The sequence below is a fragment of the Misgurnus anguillicaudatus genome, chromosome 9, assembly GCF_027580225.2.
Source record: "Misgurnus anguillicaudatus chromosome 9, ASM2758022v2, whole genome shotgun sequence".
NCBI lineage: Eukaryota > Metazoa > Chordata > Actinopteri > Cypriniformes > Cobitidae > Misgurnus > Misgurnus anguillicaudatus.
Genome location: NC_073345.2, coordinates 14,159,425 through 14,182,179, shown reverse-complemented (window position 1 = coordinate 14,182,179; position 22,755 = coordinate 14,159,425). Strand labels below are relative to the sequence as shown.

At 36.4% G+C, this 22,755-nt stretch overlaps 1 protein-coding gene and 1 long non-coding RNA gene across 3 annotated transcripts in view; one reads left to right on the top strand and one right to left on the bottom strand.

Moving 5' to 3' along the window:
* Window positions 1–22,755, top strand: part of LOC129423195 (glucocorticoid receptor) — an 80,869-nt gene that overhangs the window by 52,807 nt on the left and 5,307 nt on the right. For both annotated transcript variants that reach the window (XM_055179414.2, XM_055179413.2), the window contains 4 exons: window positions 8,653–8,769; window positions 12,681–12,959; window positions 16,857–17,001; window positions 17,168–17,298. In XM_055179414.2, coding sequence (XP_055035389.2) covers window positions 8,653–8,769; window positions 12,681–12,959; window positions 16,857–17,001; window positions 17,168–17,298 — 672 coding nt within the window. The remainder of the gene's footprint in view (window positions 1–8,652; window positions 8,770–12,680; window positions 12,960–16,856; window positions 17,002–17,167; window positions 17,299–22,755) is intronic.
* On the bottom strand, window positions 3,989–5,648 carry LOC141366083 (uncharacterized). The gene is made up of 2 exons (XR_012371071.1): window positions 5,386–5,648; window positions 3,989–4,922 (listed from the first exon to the last, which is right to left on the bottom strand). It is a non-coding gene; the product is annotated as an uncharacterized lncRNA (long non-coding RNA).

Genomic DNA, 22,755 nt, shown 5'->3' with positions numbered 1-22,755 from the left:
GTATTTAATATCCCATGTTAGATAATAAATCATCAGAAAATCATAAATAGATTTTTTAGGTGTTCCTGTCATCTTTCGTGGCATTTTCCCCAAGTCCTGGTTAGTTTCTGACCCTTCCCTCACGCATGTTAACTGCATTAGTTTGTTGTCACCAGTCTGCATCCTGACCGCCCTCACAGTTGCATCTCACTTGTTCTTGCTTGCACCACCAGTAGTTCCTGTAAATTGCTGTATGACTGCTTTTCACTGATATTTCTTCACCGTGACTTTGTAGTCACTTTTAAGCCTATAAAAACGTGTTTAAGCTTGAGAATTGAAGCGATGAGTGGTGGTCTGTTGAACACAGATAATTTCTCCATTGTGATTTTTATTTTGTGGAGTTTAATCTGTGCTTGAGCCCAAAATCATTTATTTAGTTTAGTGGTAGTCACACATGATAAAAAAGCTCCAGTAAGTACCATTAAATAAAATAAATAATACTACAATTGGAAAATAAATACCGGTTAAGTAAGGTGTAATCCAGTGTCAAAGGAGCATTGTTCAGAAAGGAGACTTTTCATGACACATGCAAAAAATATGTCCCAAAATAGTACATGTGCTAGGAATTTGAATCGGAATGAGGAAATTTTTAAAAATGAGTTATTTATATTTTGACATTCTCGATTAAAAAAAACCTCCAAAACAATGCATGATTTGTTGAAATTTGACAACAAAAAAAAAAAATGAAAGAGCTACACCTGTTTGAAGTTGAGAGAGTCAGCAAAGTTAATTTTCACATTTACTGTCTAAGGCTGTGTGTCAGTTTATTGTACTATGGGCTAGAAAAAGGGTCAAACATAAATTGCGCGCTGCAGTGATGATTTTGCTTTAAAACATTATTAACGCGTTAATTTTGCCATTATATAAAGTGGTCAGTTTAAGTTTTTTTTTTTAAGTAAAGGCTGGGTGATTGAAATTTGTTAAACTAGCCTAAGGTCATTTTAGCACAATTTTATGTTTGCTAACTTTTTTCTCCTCTTATGATTAAACACGGATTTTGTACGATGTATTGCTTTCCTTAGTATTAGCAACTGGACCTATATTTTATCATCTGGTTATTTAGTAAACTGTCATGAGCAGATGAGTTGGGATTTGTCTATCACATAAAGTGTCTGTTTTAAAACACTGCACACTATGGACTGTATATGGGTTGCATTCAAAGACTGTGTCTACACAACAATGATGTAGTGAAAAAACTGAATTTATTTTAGTAAAATAATAAATATTTACATACAGGACAACACTGTCAAAAAGATTTGTATCTACACGAATCCGTTAGGACTAGCAAATATGCTAATGCTATGCTATTACGCATGCCAGGCCAGTAGATGGTGATTAATACAGAAACACTTTGCGCCTGCACACATTAATGGGGCAGCAACTAATGATTATTTTTATCGATTAATTGACTAATGGCACAATAACATAAATATTTACTCAGTTACATTTTTCATTTATTGTAGCTAAATAAGGCACTAAATTAGGGTATTTATGTGTAGAAGTGTGCTCATAAGTGCAAAAAACCACACACTACTACAGAATTTATTAAATAAAAATTTAAAAATTTTAAATAGTAAAACATCTTTAATTGTCAAAATATAAATAAACAAAACAAATTGTCTAAAGAGATGTGCTAATGAGGAAATCTAAACTCATTTTAATTTTTACTTTTTTATCTTGATGAGAATGAACATTGTTTGTTTTTTACAAAATAAATAAGCCATTATGATATAAAAGTGTTAAACATGCGTTGTTATAGACGGTTTCATCGGACGCACGTGATACACGTCTGGATCCGAACTTTACTTCCGGTTTCGTTTTTTCAATTGTCTGACTAGTTGCTAAACTGATCACTTGAACAAATGCCTCGTCGAAAATAACAAATGTTTTGGTTTCCTATAGGGGTGAACCGATATGGAAATTTTGGCCGATACCGATAACTCTTTAAATTTGGGGGCCGATATCTATAGGCCGATAAATATTCATATTATTTTCACAATGAAAAACTCGCAGACCGTGGACATCTTGTCTTTGCGCTAGACTAGCATACTCTTCTTAAGCCCGCAACATGTGTCATCTCCGTGCTATGTCACAGAAAGCACCAATCAAAACTCCACGTGGCCAGCAATGAGCAAGTGAAGTGGTTCAACAAACCAAAATAATCCATCATTTATCAGCTTTCATTTATCGGCCTAATTTTGCTATCAGACCGATAACCGATAATATAAAAAATAAGCAGTTATCGGCCGATAACGATATGTCGGCCGATATATCGTGCATCCCTAGTTTCCTATGTAATCTATGTGTTGTTGTTTTGCTTTTTATATAAATAAACTACGTTTAAAGTACTTTGTGGTTATTTATTATTAGCAGAGTTTACCGGAAGTTACGTGCGGACCGCGACAGCCGCTTGTTTATGGTGTTACTGCTGAAACCATCTATAGTAGGCCTAATAAAAACCTGGATTTCCACCTTATTTAAAAAACAAGATGCTTAGTTTGTGGTTCATTTTTTTTATGAAAACCCAACAACAATTAAACAAATACAAACTTATGGTGGCCATTAATGCCAGTTCAGCCGGACACGTCCCGAACATGTTTTCGAAGTTCATTCTCCAGAAGTCGCGTTGGCCGACCGCATACGTCATCAAGGTTTATTATTTCGGGTTTAATTTCAGAAAAGCAACCGTTACCATTCAAGGTAAGAATGAAACTACAATGATTGTATGTCTTAAAAGAAATAAATCTTAATTTTCTAATGTATTTTAACTGAAATGTGAGAACCTCGATGACGTATGCGGTCGAGCAACGCGACTTCCGGAGAACGAACCCGAAAACATGTCCGCTTCATACAGCACAAGCTGTGCGCTTATAGTTAAAGGGCATGCTCTTCCTGATCTCATTTTTTAAACCCTAGTTATTGCGGACGTTATTAGTTGTTGCAGCCCTACACAAACACATTCTTCTTTAGGGCGATAAATACAAACAATTAAGATGGCAAAAGCATCGAGCAGTTTTGTTTAGACGGACGACGTTTGCAGTGTGTTGGTGGTCATCGCATTCTTTGATATGCAAAATGAACAATTAGGAAATTTGGTCAGCACAGATGGTCAGATGGCATGTTCTGCGCATCAAATGGAGAAATCCTTCAAGGTCTTGAGCTTAGCGTCTGTTACAGTAGATGTATTGAGGTTGTGTGGTTATTCATCTGTTCTGCTTCATCAGTTTGTATTAATTCCAAGCATTTTTCTTTGAAAGAGCTTTTGAAGGTTTAAAACTCTCCCAGGAAATGAAATCTTTTTGTATTAGCTTGGCTTCTTTTATGTGTGTTAACATTTTTAAACAATAATAAAACGTATCAATCAACAAGTAAAAGAAAAGTTAGGTTAGTATTCACCTTATTCTGCCACGCCCCTTTTTAATTCTTCGCTCTTCCGCATTTTGTCAACCGACTTCCGCTGCTAATATGGCACAGTGCATTCGGTGGTAAGTTTGTTGGTTAGAAGATTGTTTGTAGTTCACTATAACTTTAGCGAAATAACAAATATCGCTACTGCTGTAAATATTTTAAATTAGGAGCACGGTTAAAACTTCATACGACGCTCGAATAGTCTTTAATTGTCCCATCAATCGTCTCGTGGTTAGACGATATGAAGCGGCCGCGGCAAGTAACCTGGCATATTTAATTACCTCGTCCTGTCAGGAGTTGATGGAGCAACATTGTAAATTATTAAAAGTATGTCTACCAATATTTACACAGTGATTTCGTCTTTTTTATAGCAAATGTGCACCTTAGCCAGTCCAATAACTATTTCGTTTTTATGTGGTACCATGATAGAATTCATTTGCAAACTTGCCAACACTTATTCCTTCAAATCAGGAGACTTAACTCCTTTTAAGTGGAATCTACAAAGCTCACATATGGTTTAAGAAATTTCTTACAGATAATATCTGATCACACTGTAAAGGTTTATATAACTGCATGGCAGGTTACATCTGATCACATAGTAAATGTTTAATATAACTGCATGACATGTAACAGCTGATCACATTGTAAAGGTTTAATATAAATGCACAACATCTGATCACATTGTAAAGGTTTAATATAATTGCACAACATCTGATCACATTGTAAAGGTTTAATATAAATGCACAACATCTGATCACATTGTAAAGGTTTAATATAAATGCACAACATCTGATCACCCTGTAAATGTTTAATATCACTGCATGACATCTGATCACATATGAAGGTTTAATGTAACTTTACAACAGGTAAAGCAAGACCACCCTGCAATAAATTAAGACACAGCTTTATCGGAGTCATCAGGAGCTGATCCCAAGTGTTTATCTGGAAGCTGTTGGTGTATGTACTGGTAAAGTGCTTGGCGACTGTGTAATGGATGCAATATCAACCCTGTGTAAAGCTGAACCAAAGATGGTTGTTTCTCAGCAGAGATATGTACATTTGTGCCTGCTCAACACATTGAAGCAGTTTCTCGGACAGGGTTTACAGGACTAGGATTTCATTATATTAGGACATTTTAGTTTTTACAAACAAACCCTACAAAAAAACAAGACTGGTGCGCATCTTGTGACAAAACAATGGCACTCATATATGTTGAGGTATGTCAGTAAAAGGTGTTTTTAAATTATTGTAGCTCAAATATGCATTTTAGCTTGGGACGAGGATAAGCCCTGTCAGGGAAACTGCACCATTGTTTTCCCATATCAGATGTAGGTTGCTTCAGGTTGAGTTGTGATTTTAAAGTGTAGTTGTGGTCAGAGACGGATGGATCCTCCCATTGTGTTTCTGCATCACAGTTTAGGTGTTGATTGTATCATCCTCACAGTTGTCCACTGCATCACTACACATCAATGCATCTGTGAAAACAATATAACCATAAACATTTTTATGTTAGTATTTAAAATAAACTTGCATCATGAGAATTCATATATAAATGGCACCCATACTTAAACAGAACAGTGTGTAGGAGAGAGATGCATTAAAAAGAGACAGTAACATTAACCACACAACCTTTAACTTCAGTGTTAAATAATACGTCGTTTAATAGGTCATTATCAATATCTGAATGAGAAATAAACTGACATTCTAGCATCTGAAATCTCAGTAACTTGTAGGAATCACGTGGGCTACTGTAAGAATGCAATGTACTATAATATCTCGTTGTACTATCGTAAATATAAAAATATAGGTGGACAATTAAAACCATTCAAATAGTTGCATTTTATAAACTAACGTTACTGATCTTAAGTGTATTTGTAGAACGGACTTCACAAATCTAACTTTAGGCGAACGAGCACAAAGTTAGCTAAGATAGCTTACCTGAAACTGGCCACCTTTTCAACACCCGGCGTGGTTTAAAGTTACCGGAACATCGTAGTCGAACCTTGGGATAAGGGTATTCCTCAGTTGGCTTAAAATTGGTAAGAAAGAAACATAAAGGCGCTCGGGTGAGCTTTTTAAGCTTTAACGCGTCGCCTTCAGTCACTGCCTCAGCTGCTCATCGTCTATGCGGCCGGAAGAACGTTGACAAAATGAGCGAAATGGCGCCGCCCTTGTTGTCGTGAAAAATAAGGTGAATAAGATTTGTACCTATTATGTAGCATGACGTTCTCATACTCAAAATTCTAGTTGAACTTCCTGACCTGAAATGTTGTGGGCGGGGCTAAGTTCGGCTGGCACCCAGGCTACCTATGTACACACAAGTTAAAATTTTCTTACATTTAAAGTAACTGCTTGAACTATTGACCCTAACCAGAGCAACACACAACATGTGCGAGATAAGTACAATGTATCAAATTCTTCTGACATGAATCGAGAGACAGATAAAAACGTAAGTCGTTATTAACTTGCATCTCATGTGCCATTGTTGAATACACAAGTGCAAATGAGATTTATGAGATCTGGCGGAGGGTAAGATTATCAATGAATAATAGCTTAAATGTCCTTACACAGGGATATCGTGTGACTTTACAAGCCAGAAGAACTTTGTCTAGACCTTGGTATAAATTACCATCAACTTTTGTTGCATGACAAACAGAAGGACGCACTGCTATTGTGTTTCACAGAATAAATAAAATTTCACAGAATAGGAACAACATGGCGTGAATAGTTCACAACTGACCAAAAGATCATTGTAGAGTTTAACAAATAAACACGAGTAGCCGAGACATTACTAAAATTCATATAAGTGCCTACGTGTATTTTCGACATGGCCAGAGATTTAATTTATAGTAATAAACCAAGAGAATGGGTCTCATTCACCAATAAGATTTTCGTATTTATATGCACATTTGAACGTCTCACAAAAACACATGCATACGCAAATAAATTTGTTCTTAGACTCATTGTTACGTTAGTGGATTTAAATTAGCGGCCATGTGCACGAGGTTGGTAATTTGCATAATACGCGCCCAAACCATATAAGGACTTTCCACAGCGCTTGTCTCCAGAAAATTTTAGAGCAGTTTGTCACAGAAGAAAACGAACTAAAAAAAGCCAGTTCTGTTTTGCTTTGCATTTTCAAGTTGGGAGGTTTTGCTGTCGGTGGGGGAAGCCAGACAGGCTGTGTGTCCACCGGAGTAACCGGTATCGGTAAAAAAAAGTATATGAGACGCGCATCTGTACCTAACAAAACAGACAGGTGATTGACATCAAGTGATTGACATTTGGACATCTCATTACATGTACATTAGGCATTAAGCAGACGCTTTTAATGGAGATTTAAAAAGTGAGGTGAAGATTTGTCATTACAAGCATCTTCTTTAAAATAATATAGCCTGTATAATAATGTTTATACCATGGGGCTGTTGAATGCTTTTTTCTGATTATATCAACATTACTATATACATTATAATTATAGTCTAGTATTTGATTGTAGTGTGTGTGATTATTGCGTACTATAATAATATAAGATGTTGAATTTTTTATTTTTTCATTAAAGGGGACATTCCACCAGAGGTATAGTTTAAGATATTAAATCAATCTTTGATGTCCCCAGAGCACATATGTGAAGTTTCAGCGCAAAATACCATATAGGTAATTTATTGTGGCATGTTAAAATAGGCACTTTATGGGTCTGAGCAAAAATGCACCGTTTTTGTGTGTATCCCTTTAAATCCAAATGAGCTGCTCAGGTGGGCGGAGTCTCAAGCGCTCGCGCTGTAGACATGACAGAGAATCAAGATTCTCTCACGAAAGAAGTTAGTAAGCGAAGTTAAGCAGTATATATTTGAACAAGTTTAAAAAGTCAATCATCTGTTTTATGCATACTAAATACATGTTTATCAGCAGATGGGCAACATCTCTTTCTCTCTCTCTCTCTCTCGTTCGTTCGCTCACTCGCTCTCTCTCACTCACTCGCTTTCTCTGTTGCACTAAGGTAAGGTTAATCCTTTAGAACATTAATTCAATCTTTAGAAAGATTATTAAAACTACAAGTTATAATATTGTAGGCTCCTGTTTGTGTTTGAGGGAATACAAACGCGTCGTGCTGTCAGTCATTCTTTCTCTCTGTCTATCGCACTCGTGAGGCCTCGTCATGGTTGGATAGCGCAGTTGAAGGGGCGGTATCTTTATAATAAGATAATAAGTTACAGGGTTGTTATTTTACATGTTTTCTGGGTTGGTAGAAGCACTGGGGACCCGATTATAGCACTTAAACATGGAAAAAGTCTGATTTTCATGGAATGTCCCCTTTAAAGCAACACCAAAGAGTTTTTTTTACCTTAAAATAACGTTTCCAAAAAAGTTTCAGTGGTTCATCCACTCAAAACAGGGTGAATGGCACTTTCACATTCACTTTGCGGCCCTCTATCGGCCAAAACCGCACTAAAGAAGTTTCCAACCGTCGGGTAGTGGTCCTGTAGTTCGGGTGAAAACTACAAAAACTTGCTTTACGGCAGACCTACAATCCAATCAGAGCCAGCTATGCTGCAGTATTTATGACAGTGGTAATGAACAATTACGCTTCTAACCTGTAGGGGGAGCAAAGAGCCATAAGTCTTTAGTGTTGCTTTAAGACATTTTTTTAGTACGAACGTTTTTTTGTTGAATGATGATTTTGTTCATAAAAACATTTGTACGCACATTTCATGTACAAATTTAGCTTTTTGTTGAGATTAGGTTCTAGTTTTCTATTAATACCTGAACTACACACTTATTATTCATTCATTTGAAAATTTTGCTGTACAAAGACACAAAACTACAATTACAACGTTGATGCAATCTATTACAGAAGGTTATATCCAAGTTCACATTTACCTCCAAACACATTGCTTGACTTAATCGGCTTATCCCTTAACCTGTTTCTTGCCTGTCCTGCACACAGAGATACACAACACAAACAATCCGCTGTAAATTTACAGAAGCTGTCACTCCGCTGCTGTAGTTACACTGTTACTTCGTTTGAGTTTTGGGGAGGTTATGCTTGAATGTAGCAACGTTTGAGTTTAATCCTCTGATCTGACACCAACAAACACTGACTTCATGTTGAATTAAATGTGTCAATGACGGTGTTTGTTGGCGTTCGTTGGATCAGTGCAAATTAGTCTTACTTAACCTGCAAATAATGACCTCTCTTCCTTCCAGGACAGCACAACTATCTCTGTGCGGGGAGAAACGACTGCATCATCGACAAGATCAGGAGGAAAAACTGCCCGGCCTGTCGCTTTCGCAAGTGTCTACAAGCTGGAATGAATCTGGAAGGTGAGGACACTATCGTTGATTGACAAGCATGTTGTCACATGGAGTGATTTATGTGATTGTTAAAAGGCTCCGTCCCCTAACTTGTGCACCAGTACAACGACAAAAACCTCTACACTAGGAATGGGAATCATAAGGAATTCCAAGTTTAACAAAAATCCCTTTATAAAAATCCTGTAATATAGCAGGGACATGGTGTCATACATCTCTTATCCTGTTTGCACTATTTTAACTCTCATCTTAACTCATTTTAAAGGGATAGTTCACTCCAAAAAGAACATTTTAACCACTTATCCAAACCCGTTAGTCGTTTGATCGTCTTCAGAACACATTTTTAAATATTTCTGATAAAAAACCTGGAGGCTTGTGGCTGTCCCGTGGACTGCTATTTGGTAGTCACAATTCGAGCCGAAAAATAGTGAAGGACATCGGCAAAAACGTCCATGTGCCATCAGTGGTTCCATCAGAATATTATAAAGCGACGTAAACACTTTTGTGTGCAAAGAAAGCAAAACTAACGACTTTATTCATTAATTAGTTTTCTTCGTTGGCGCATTCAGTCCTGACATAGTTGCAAAGCAACGAGTTCATGCCGTGATCTCCTGACATAGTTGCTTGGCATGAACTCGTAGTCTGCTCATGAACGTGAAGTGTTCTCGTCGCTTCATAATATTTTAATTGAACCACATGGATGTTTTTGGCGATGTCTTTTATTCTTTGCTGTGCTTAAATAGTGAATATTAAATGGCAGTCTACAGCACAGTCACAAGCCTATCGGTTTCCATTAAAAATATCTAAAAATAGGGCTGCACGATTTGGGTAATTTTTCCCATTGCGGTTATTGATGCTAATATTGCGATGTGCGATTGCGATTATACTAAATGGTATCATGAGTCAACTTGAGGAAAATCCACACACAGTTTAGCTAAAATGTGTATTTGTAAAACTAGAAATGTTTTCGTATTGCCACGTGATGTAGCAACTGCTCAGTGTCAGTAATCCTAAATCCAAAATTACGCCATACAACACACATAGAGTTTTTTTTAGCTACCAGATCACTGTCAACCTCCTCTTCATCCATCTTCGCTCTGATATAAGTGACGACGCACACCACACACGTGCATGCCACACGTGCACTGCCTTTTTGTTCGTTTTTCTTTCTTTTTTTAAACAGCAAGGAAAATCATCAAACTGTTATCAGAAAGTTTGTGTTAACAAGTCCACACATTTATTTATTTAATATAATTGCTACATTTTGCTGTCATATAATCGCACAGGCTGACATTGCGATTGCGATGCGATTAATTGTGCAGCACTGTCTAAAAATATATTCTCAAGACGATCGAAGGACTTGCAGGTTTGGATCGACACGGTAGTAAGTGATTTATGATCAAATTTTCATTTTGGAGTGAACTATGTCTTTACCTTTGAGACAAACCGCATCATCAAATACCCATAGACATTCAAGAACCATCAATACAACCAACATCATATGAATCATTTGACTCTAGTCTGTTTTTTTAATACTTTTGGATTTCCGACACAGCACGACACTGTGTATATTTTTTTTTGCCGTACACATTTTTTCCAGCACATGTTGTTAAGTAGGCGGTGGAAACGCAGTGTGATCAAGAACATCCAAATAGATTTCCTTCACAAAATAAGAGATGAATGTGTGGGATGTACATCATGCCAAGGGACCGCTTTTATCTATCTAGACGCAAGACTAAATTTGTGGATGATTTATTTGTGCGAAGCACCAAACAGGAAAAAAAGACCTTGATGTGGTAGCTGCAAACTAAATTTGGTGTTTTACCAGAGAGGCTTTTAGTTGCCATAGAAACATTTACGGCTGAAAATTAAAAAATGGGACAATGATGGAAAGCCCTTAATCAGAAGAATGGTCGGGGGAATTTTATCATTGAAAACCTTTAAGAGGTATTCACATGAAACTGCATTACATCTTTGTATATACTACATTCATATGGCTTATATGCTGAGGTGAAAGAACACAATACTATATTCTTACATGTTAACTTTCACTGTCAGTCAGAATACACCTCAGTCAGATTTGTATTTGACAATAATTATGCATGTTAATGTTATCTGAAGCAGCTAAACGTATTTATCATAATGTGAAAGTATGGCTTGTTCATTAGAAAGCACATGCTAATTTTTATCTTGAACTAGTCTGGACTTTATTAAAAAAAACATAAATAATGAATACACTGTGCCTCATGTGTGATGAACTTGTTTACATTGCTGAGATCTTTGTTGTCAAAATGTGCAAGGGTGTGTAATTGTCCTGATATTCTAAAACATCTTAAAATGCTAAATTATTAGGAATAATTAAACCTGTTAAGCAGTTTGACAAAATCTGTTTTAAATGTTTGAGTACATCATTATTCATATAATGTATTCAAATAGGAAAAAATGTATACAATGTAACAATTGTTTCATTGTTCTTTTGAAATATTTGCGTGTAACTACACTAATCCTAACCCTCAATTTACCCCAAATAACACGCATGTATGCAAGAAGTACAATGTATTAAATGCTTTTTCTAATGAAAGTCCACATTTAAAGACACCTAATACACATAATACTCACGGTTCGAATCACATGTTTCAGTCATGATTGGATTGTTTTTCGGATTAGCGAAAAAGGGGGTGGGGTGAAATAAAATAAAATAAAGAACAAATCAAGAAATTCCAAGCATTTAAAAAAAGAACAAAGTTCCAAATAAAGTAAGGTCTAATATTCAGGTACAGAAATAGAATAACATTGTATAATTATTGGATATAATTCATATTTTTTTAAACAACAGATTTTCTTTTCTGCATTAATGAAACATAAGCTGGTTTATTAGGCTACTGTCACTAGACTGGATAAGCACAGATCCAATATGACTACAATTTGAATTGTTTCAATGTTAACATTTGCAAGATTTAGAAACACTTTCAAATTATAAGCTTGGACTATATACATTTTCTATTTAATTTGCAAATCGCATGTGTGCTGAATCGCCGAGCCTGGTCCATACGGGGTCCTATATATAGTGGGGCATCTGATATTTTGTATTTAAAAGTAATTAAAACAATATTGATTTCAAAGATGTTTAGTTTGTTAAAAACAAACAGATCTACAATCTATAAAGGCAGAAACTTGAAAAGAAACTTAAAAATATAAATCTGCGATATAGGTTTGTATATCTTTGCTTTTATTTGATGTTGAGATAAAATTTTAAAAAAGTTGAAAATTAAAAGATGCTTTATAATTGTAAAATGCATTTTTATATTGTATTTTTATACTCAATGAATATACATTACGGGGCATAATTGAGGTCTGATAAGGGTTAATAAAAGCTTTTCATAAATATGCATGAAAAAGATCTTTTGAAGAACAAGTCACAAGTAGGGATGCATAACGATTAATCATGATTAATCTATAGCAGAATATATGTGTGTGTGAACTGTGTATAATAACTTTGTATAAATAAACGCACACACATGCATGTATATATTTTAGAAATGTTTACATGTGTATATACATTTGTATATTTATGTATAATTTATATTATATTTTATTCTGCTATAGATTAATCATGATTAATCGTTATGCATCCCTAGTCACAAGTGATTTAATCTATATTTTTGAGTGTTACATTAACATTCTCTTATCTTCACCTGTACATATTTATCATTGAGCCATTTACAAAACCTGAACACCAACAAAGGTTATGAGAAAGAACTTTGCAGTCAGTTTATCTGATCTCATACTTCGAAAAAGACTTTGAAAGTGCTTTAACTCTAAGCTGCCTAACTTTTCCCATATGTCCTTTCTTAAATCAATGTTTTTATTGAATAATGAATGATCACTGAATAATAAATGATCACTTCCCTCCTTTATTTTAGCTCGCAAAAACAAAAAGCTGATGCGAATGAGAGGTCAGTCAACATCGAGCGAGCAGATGTCTCCTCTGCCCAATGATCGTGTGTGCTCTCTGGTGCCGAAAGCCATGCCCCAGCTGGTGCCAACCATGCTATCCCTGCTCAAAGCCATTGAGCCCGAGATCATTTACGCCGGCTACGACAGCACCACCCCGGACACGTCTACCCGACTCATGACCACACTTAACCGCCTCGGTGGCCGGCAAGTCGTCTCGGCTGTCAAGTGGGCCAAAGCCCTTCCAGGTGAGTCCTTGTTCTCAGCACACTTTTGAGCAGATGATGTGAATTTATCATTTCTAAAATTTCACACTAACCAGTGTAGAAGTTAAAGCTCTGGGCAAGGAGAGTGAATTTTTACTATTGTTATCTTGAGAAAAGAACGCCTTGGGTTTAAAAAGCTTATATAAGCTCTTTATGGGTTTAAAGAGTTTATAAACATTATCTAGAATATGTGTAGTTCATGTCCTAACCAGCTGCAGTAAACTAGCTTGGTTTCTATTTGTGTTGCATTGTATCCCGCCGCATAGCCCCACCCACAGACACGGTTATTGAGTTCAAAATCCTGCTCTGACACATTTCATTGGTTTATATCCTGCTCTATAGTGTTTTACTTTGAAGTAGATCAGGTTTGTTCTCATTACTCAACAATAAGGATTTTTATAGTGTTTTTATAGCTGTGCCAGTAGTTCAGATTTGTACTTGCCCTTGTAGTTTCACTACAAAAAAATGCAAATATTGCACATTGGGCTGTCACAATGATTAAATAATCGTCTCATCGCAATTGTTTGACCTCATCGCAATGATTTCAGATCACCGCAATGATTGCATATCTCTCTAAAAACACAAGGGGGAGCTGCAGCGCCTTAAACGAGACCATATCTAATGGCGCTCCTTGACTGACAGTGTAACAAGATACATTGCAAAGCCATTTAATACAATGGTAAAACAGCATTTAAAGAAATGCTGCAAAACTTTAATAAGCAGCAGTATGAATTGCCAAGTAAAATATAAATTTCCAAAACAGATATTTCAAATTTAGGGATTTTTTTTTTCAGTTTTTGAAAGTTTAAATTAATTAAATAATTACTTTTAAATATGTGTTATGTGTATTAATATTTACTGCCAGGTAAACCTGGCAAAAGATTTAAATAATCACAACAATGTGTGGAAATTATTTCATGAACAAACAAAAAAACTATGAGAATTAAATGCCATAAATCAGGCAATTAATCGTCATAATCATCACAATTTATTAGGTAATTAACTGTCAGCCAAATTTCCTAACTGTGACAGCCCTAATTGCACAGAGTTTTTACTTACTTTTTTACTTTATTTGCATGTTTATATATATCGTCGCTGCCCAATGAAACTCATGTATGTCCAAAATGGTTATTTTTCAGGAAGTGAAAAAAAACACTGTATATCAAAAGCTGTTGAATGTAGCGTTTTCATACTTGGTACTTGGCATCTTTACATGTAACCATATTCTTGCCAGTGTAATGATATAATCCACATTTCACCAAAATTGAGTTAAAATGGACATATTTTACAGTAACGGTGGTCGATACACGTTTTTCCGATCATTAATTAGAATGGCCAAGTCACGTTTCATATTGACAGATGAATACACTCAGTTTATTAAATAGCCTACGTCTTAGTTAAATACGCTTACTTTATTTAATATTAGTTATACATTTATTAAATGTCTCTTGCAAACTATGAAGGGACAATGAATCAATACACTGACATGGTAATGCTAGACAGCAGGGGCGTCAGTTTGTGTTGAAAAGTGGTGGGGACAAAAGATCAGATAAAAAACATTACTGCCAGACGGGAAAAATATTGAATAACGAAGCATCAAAAATGGGCATAGCGTTGGCCAGTCAACAACAAGAAAATACTCCGCATAAAACCCTCAACAATGTCGACTGCACACAGGTAACAGTCCCTGCAACACCAGCTCAACCGAACAGTGCCAAAGCACCATACCGTAGAAAACAGCAGCACGTTTAGTCAATGATTACAATGATTTTCATAACATATGTAAAAGAAAACACACCATAAGCATACAACGCAACATATGTGACCCTGGACCACAAAACCATTCTTAAGCATCGCTTGATTTTTCAGAACATTTTAACCAAACGCCTTCAAAAAGTGGTAGGATGTCCCCAGCGTAAATAACACCTATGCTAGACAGATACTTTGTTTGCACAGTCCTACCGTAATTTAGTCAATCCTAGACGTACGTCTGGCGTCAGGGGGAACGTTTACCTTGATGAAGGAAAGTCATTGTCTCACCAGGCTATGTTTATTTGGCTATATCCAGTGCTGATCTTCGATAAAACTTTAGGAGAGATGCGAGATGCTTCACGAGGGCGGGAGATACGCGGCGTGATTGACAGCTTTGACACCAAATGGATATACGTGAAAATCAGATGACATGATTTCACAACTTTTCATTGGCCATTTACGTACTGTATGTGAAGCATACTCTATACGGAAATGAACCTGGACATTCAATCCGTCGAAAAATCTCAAAATCGGCAAAATGGACATACGTGGTTTTCATCAGACAGCGCCGATATTCTTAAAGAAAAACACCACAGTGTTTTTATATTTTACTATGTTCTTACCTCAACTTAGACAAATTAATACATCTCTTTCTTTTTTTAATGCGTGCACTTAATCTTTGTAGAGCGTGTCGTGAATGTGTTAGCATTTAGCCTAGCCCCATTCATTCGTTAGGATCCAAACAGGGATGAATTTATAAGTCACCAAACACTTCCATATTTTCCCTATTTAAAGACTGTTACATGAGTAGTTACACAAGTAAGTATTGTGGCACAAAATAAAATGTGACGATTTTATAAAAAATGAGAACTATATTGTATGGCAGAAAATCACTTAGTTTGCAGTACTTCGACCTCAGGCTTAATGCTAACACGTTCACGACACGCTTTACTAAGATTAAGTGCACGCATTGAATAAAGATAGGTATGTATTAATTTGTCTAAGCTGAGGTAAGAACATAGTAAAATATTGAAAACTGTGGGGTTTTCCTTAAAGGAAAATGTTGGGTTAACTTAAAAAAGTCAGTTACATGGCTGCCTTAACATTTTGAGTTAATTTAACTTTAACTCAAAAAAATTGTAAAAACACATTGGGTCAACTAATAATTTAATGTTGAATTACCTCAAAATTATAATGGTGCAGTGTGTAGACTTTAGCGGATTTTTAGTGAGATTGTGAATTGCAACCAACGGCTCAGTCCACCATTCACCGAAGCGCATAGAGAAGCTACGGTAGCTGCCACAGGACAAACATGTTGTCGTCTAAGACAAAATACAGTAGGGACAAATCCGTTAGGGCTACTGTAGAAACATGGTGGCACAAAATGCCGACTTCCATGTAAGAGGACCTGCTAGTATGTAGATAAAACATCTCATTCTAAGGTAATAAATACATAATAATTATGTAAGGTCTTTATACACCACTGATAATATAGTTATGTATATTACATTGGATTCCTGTCATTAGTTCCTTCTAAAAGTTACACAATGCATCAGGTAACTTACATTTTTAAGTTGAACCAACAAATCTTTATTTACAATGTGTATAAACCGACCAGGAGTCGGGGGATGAGAAACAACGTGGAAAATGTCATAAATAACAGGTGACAGATTCTGTCAGCTACCCATAAAAATTTTCTCATACTGGCCTTGCTCCATATACATTGTTGAGCCAGCTTTTGACTTGCTGGGACTGTGTCCTGCAGGACAGCAGTTGGGCTTACAGCCTGTGTGGACAGACAGATTGTATCTGGACACTTGTCAGATTGTTTCTGGTTAACTACAGTGTCATTTACTAATTACACTACATGCCGACCAATGCTTGCACACCGTGACATTGCTGTGAAAAATTGGGCACATGATTTTGTAAGGGCTGTATTTACTCTCTACTCTGGTTGGGTATAACTAGTGGTGGAGGGTTATGTAACAACAACCACATGCTTGAGCAAACTTACGACTGTACATCCCCTTAATAAAGCAAAACACCAGTTTTTTTTTTTTTTAATTTTTCAGTAGAAAGTACTATACTGTATACTTCATGTAAAGTTCATGTGTCTGTTGAATTAAGGTTTCAGAAATCTACACCTGGATGACCAGATGACACTGTTACAGTGCTCCTGGCTCTTCCTCATGTCCTTCGGTTTGGGATGGAGATCATACCAGCAGTGTAACGGAAGCATGCTGTGTTTCGCCCCAGACCTCGTCATTAATGAGTGAGTACACCAGTTTCAGAGATATATGATATATATCATTTTCATTTGTAGTAATATAATAGTAGAATGTAGCACATGAATATGGGTCATTCTCAAAATATGTTGACTTACATAATCAGATTTTAGGTTATGAAATAATACTTTTGGGTATGTGTGTGTTTAAAAGGGAGAGGATGAAATTGCCGTACATGAATGACCAGTGTAGCCAAATGCTGAAGATCACGAATGAGCTGGTCAGACTTCAGGTGTCCTACGATGAGTATCTGTGTATGAAGGTCTTACTGCTTCTCAGCACAGGTACAAACACTTATTATGTGTGTCTGTGTGTGAGTCTGAATGATACTAGACTATTGGTCACCTACTTCTCTTTCATTATAAATCAAACATTTCATTTAAATAAAGTTTAATGAGTGAAAGCAAATATAAAGAATGGCTACTTTAAAGGTGCAGTGTGTACATTTTAGAGGCATCTAGTGTTGAGGTTGCGAATTGCAACCAACGGCTCAGTCCACTGCTCACCCCTCGCTTTTGAAACACAGAGAAGCTACGGTAGCCACCACCAGACAAACATGTCATCGTCGGAGAAACTTAGTAAAAACACTTTGTCCGTAAATGGCTTCTGTAGAAACATGGCTGCACAAAATGGCGACTTCCATGTAAGGGGACCCTCGGTGTATGTAGATAAAAACGTCTCATTCTAAGGTAATAAACACATAACGGTTTATTATGAAAGGTCATTATACACCACTGATAATATAGTTTTGTATATTATTTTGCATTTCTGTCAAGAGATCCTTCTAAAAATTACACACTGCACCTTTAAAGATGGTAAAAATAAGTTTAATTTATTTAATTCCTAGAGTTACGTTTGTGTTATTACATCATTCTGATGTGTGTAATATCTTAAATGTGGGAAAAATATGACTTTATATGAAACCATTCATTTTCCTTCTGTCGGCACTTATTACAGCACATTCACACGGGGCGAAAGTGTTAACGCTTAATGGAAGGCTTGTCTGAAGCATGGCCGCAAAACACATACCCCAGTCTTGCATAAACGTAATTGTCTGGCTCACACTAGGTTATTTGCATAAGACGATCTGATTGGCTGACACACACTTTGGCGCAAGTTGAGAAATGTTTAACTTCTGCCACAAGCAACGGCAGGGACGCGATGTTGACGGATCCACAATTCAGTTCGGCAACGCATTGAAAGTAAATTAGAAGCGTTAACGCTTACGCCCCCTGTGTGAATGTACCGTGAGTGAAGACTTGTGTGATCAGTGCAAACTCTAGTAGGTATGGGTTGCAGAAGTCTACTAGTATTTACTTACTTAGTACACTGAAGCCAAATAGTACCGTGTTTTCCGCACTATCAAATAAAATACAATTCTGTTTGGTACGACCTCCATAATTCAAAACATGCATCTGAATTCCTTTTTTTTTTTCTCTCACATTTTTTCTGTCCAAATAATTGATATATCTTATATTATTTTGTTCAATACACTAGTAATAGGTACAAGTAGATTTTTGCATTTTCTTACAGAAAGAGAATTGCAATTAAAACCAGTTTTTTTCCTTCTTAACATCTCACTCCTCCTGTCACCTAAGCATAAAATAATGTAAAAAATACTTTAATGGGCCAAGCTGTCAGAACCGAACCGAAACCGTGGTTAAAATTAGAGGTATGTTTTGAACCGTGGACTAACTTTGTTGCATCCCTAGCTATTAGAGGATTGGCCAATATGTTGTTAAATTGTATTCGGATAATGTTTTTAGTTGATAAAATATGCTTTTTGATTACTGTAATATAATTTAACCATTAAATGCAGAATCGAGAAAAATGAGAATATATTAAACAATAATTGGGAGAAATTAAAACTGATTTCATAGGGCCCTATTTCTCAATACTTATCCAGCATTGGTTAAAAACAACTCAGCATTTTTTTAGGGTGTATTAGAGATACTGAAGATATGATCAAGAATTTGCCAGCCGATACCAACCACCGATTTCTTGTCAACACCGATACCGATCCCATCTTTCAGGCTTTATATAACTGATATGCAAGCTCTCAGATGATTATTGTTAGAGAATCAAATAAGCACAGCAATTATTCATTTTATAATAATCTAATATGCTTTTAAATATGCAAATATAAGCATCCTTGTGTTTTTTACGTCATCAAATTGCATTCAGTTTGTGAGATCATGAGGCCAAATTTATTGAGTCATAGAATGTGATTTGTCTAATAGACCATTTACATGTTAAAAACTTCACTGAAGTGATCCTTTAATGAATCTGGGGGTCTTAATTCTTCACCCTATCACCCCTTGTCTGTACTATTGCTTACAAGTTGTGTCACTTCCAAAAACGTCTTTTGTAAATCTTTACACAAACTGTGTTTTTTGTCTGATCATGTGTAATGTTCTGTTCTTCAGGAAAAGTCATTCTCTGCAGTCTGATTCCTGTTAATGCATCACAAACTCTGGCGATTTGGTTTAATTGGCTCATAAAAGCGTTTTTCCTTTATTTTGTCTTTTTCAAAGCCCAGAACGATACAGGAAAAGGTTGCATATGGATGCACCTCAATTGCCTCTTAACGAAATGAAAATGGTGTTTATTTCTGAAGCAATATCGCGGCTTCCATTTAGTTTTTTCTACATAACAATTTCAAATGAATCTGAAGTGAAATGTTTTTTTTGTTTGTTTGTTTTTTTTTGGGGGGGGGGGTACGGCATGAATCGAAAAACATACTGCTATAGTACCTGTGCTATTATTTAGTATGCACAAATATCTGTATACTAAAACCTAAGAGACATAAATGCAGTAAGGAGACTTCACTTCAAACTGTAACTTGATATTGCTTTCTGATATAAATATTTATTTGATAAAACTAGCTAAATCAAATCAAAATGCAAATATTTTCCTAGATGATTGGACTATGCTATTTCACCAAAAGCGTATTTCCGTTCATTGAAACGTTTGTCGAAAATAATGCATAAATAAGCAGCATAGTGTACACTTCACAGTATTCAGTAAGTAGTAACACAATGTTTATTTTCAAACTTTCTGATGAACTACAGCTTCTGTGTGTCAGATCTTGCGGTGTCGAAATCCAATAAGAGAACAGGGATGTAATTCCACAGAGACTATTCAAATCTGCAGCGTTTCGTGTAGGTTAACTTGAGTGTTTGCCTGGGCTGAGATCCAACGTCCCGAGGGCACAAATCCCAAGCTGATAGAGTCACCGGGGATACTGCCATTACATGAAACACATTCCCTTCACTTCTGCACACTTTCCGACAACTTGGGTGAAAATGAGAAACATATTGTGAGCAATTGACTGAACTTGAGTTTTTGGTCGTGAATGTGCCTCATATGACTTTCGCGCTTTCAGAATCACAATGCCCAGAAACTCAAGTTCACTTTGGGTCATAGCCAGGAGGGCGTGACGCAGGCAGGGCTGGGCATTGGCAAATATCTCCTGGGTGATTTACTTTACTTTTGGCCCGTGCAGTTTGCACAGCAGTCGTGACTTAGAGCGATACTTCAGCCAAATATTAAAATAATCCATGATTTACTCATCCTCAAGCAATTTCAGATACTTATGTCCATCTAGGGCTGTCACGTAGTCTGGCTAACACCAGACCAATATCATAGAGAATGAGACGTGGTCTGGGAACCATATGCTAATTTTCTCGTATTTGAGACGTGGTTTACGAATGCCCAGAGCCGTTTATTGGGTGGTACGAATGTCTATTAAATGTGTCTGTACGTAGTTCATAGCCACTCATTTTAATTATGCCAGATGACGTATGTAGAGCGACATCAATTTAAACGTAAACAACTTTTATCGGTTCGTGTGCACACAGCTGAAAGCTATGCAACTAAACCGGTAGCTGTATATTGATATTGAAAAGCAACACAATCTAGTGGCACTGTGACAACCACAGTACAGGAATAATGATATTATGATATTAATAAATACGACTTACCATTTATAAGTTAAAGGTGCAGTGTGTAACTTTAAGAAGAATCTCTTGACAGAAATGCAATATTATATACAAAACTACATTATCAGTGGTGTATAAAGACCTTTCATAATGAACCGTTATGTTTTTATTACCTTTAGAATGAGTTGTTTTTATCTACATACACCGCGGGTCGCCATTTTGTGCCGCCATGTTTCTACAACAACTCTTAATGGACAAACTTTTTTTTTATTAATTTGTCTCCAACGATGACATGTTTGTCCTGTGGCAGCTACCGTAGCTTCTCTGTGCGTTTCGGTGAACGGTGGAGTGAGCGTTGGTTGCAATTCGCAACCTCACCACTAGATGCCGCTAAAATTTACACACTGCACCTTTAATTGTACTTTGTAGACGACAATGCCTAGCAGGTTGGTCCTATAAAACTCTAAGGCTATCATGTCTTGCCATATACAAACATCCTTCTTGGATATGAAATTGTTTAATGCCAAAAGTTGCTCTTTTTTAAAATAAACTTGCATTTAAAACTACTTAGAACTCTATTTAAGGCTGCATTAAAAAGTAACTTCGCGTCTGTTGCCGTGTTATAACAAATAACAAAACTGCTTCGGTGTCTCGCATAGACGTCGTCATCGTCTTGTTGCCCACTCCCCATTCTGTGTTGGTTCCCTATTTCAGGGGCAAAAAATGGCCATAGTTTCCATGCTAGACTTGCAGCGTGAATAAGTTTGCGCGCAAGGCAGCATTGGGGAAACCCAGGCTAGCTGTCACGATTAATCATGCAAATGTGCGTTTTCTCAATTAATTAATTTTAATGAATTACGGTGAAATTCCGGCACATCCCAAAACCACAGAAGAAGTAGCATTACAAATCCTATTCCAGCAAATATCTATGGGAATATTTATATCACGTTCTTTAAATTGTTTCAGGTATTTTCATGATAATAAAGAATATTTTGAATGATTTTGTTTAATGAGTGTTGCTTTTTTAAATGCACGTTATAAACGACTCCGACTTATAATGATTTTAGATTGATAAGGACTTCCTACTGATCAAATGCCGTAGTACACGCACAAGCTGCGCATGAAACACAGAATAGTTTTAAAATCGATTCTGAATCGATTTCAGAGGCATTTTTAATCGGACACGCGATTAATCGTTGCAGCCCTATGTTCAACATCTTTCAGATTAACACATTTTGAGTTATTTTAGTAAATGCTCTTCCAAGTTTATAATGGGAAAAAAGGGATCAGCGAACAACTTCTGACTTTAAACCCCAAAAAAGTGCATCCGTCCTTCACAGAAGTAATCCACATGGCTCCAATGGGGTAATCGATGTGATTTTGTAAGAAAAATAACCATATTTCAATCTTTATAAATATATAATAACTAGCTTCCGGTAACAACGGCACCTTGTACAAACACGATTAACGTGAGAGTTTTAGCATAGTTAGTGTTGGTTGACATTGGCACATTGCACAGTGAATTACATAAGTCCAAGATGGCGTTGTTAGCGGAAGCTAGTTATGGCCGTGGGTTCACACCAGCCACATTTGAGGCGTCAAAATTGCGTATACCGTGTTTAGTTTGCCCCTTGAACATTTTGAATGCATTTGCGCGACTAAAGCAAAGTAGACGGGCGGAAAAAGCAAGCATTTGACACGCATCAGAGGTAAAATCTGCTATGCGGTTGTCTGTTTGCAAGATGGCTGATGTTAATCGTGCAGCAAGCAGGCTCCTGATTGGTTAACGCGGTGCAAAAA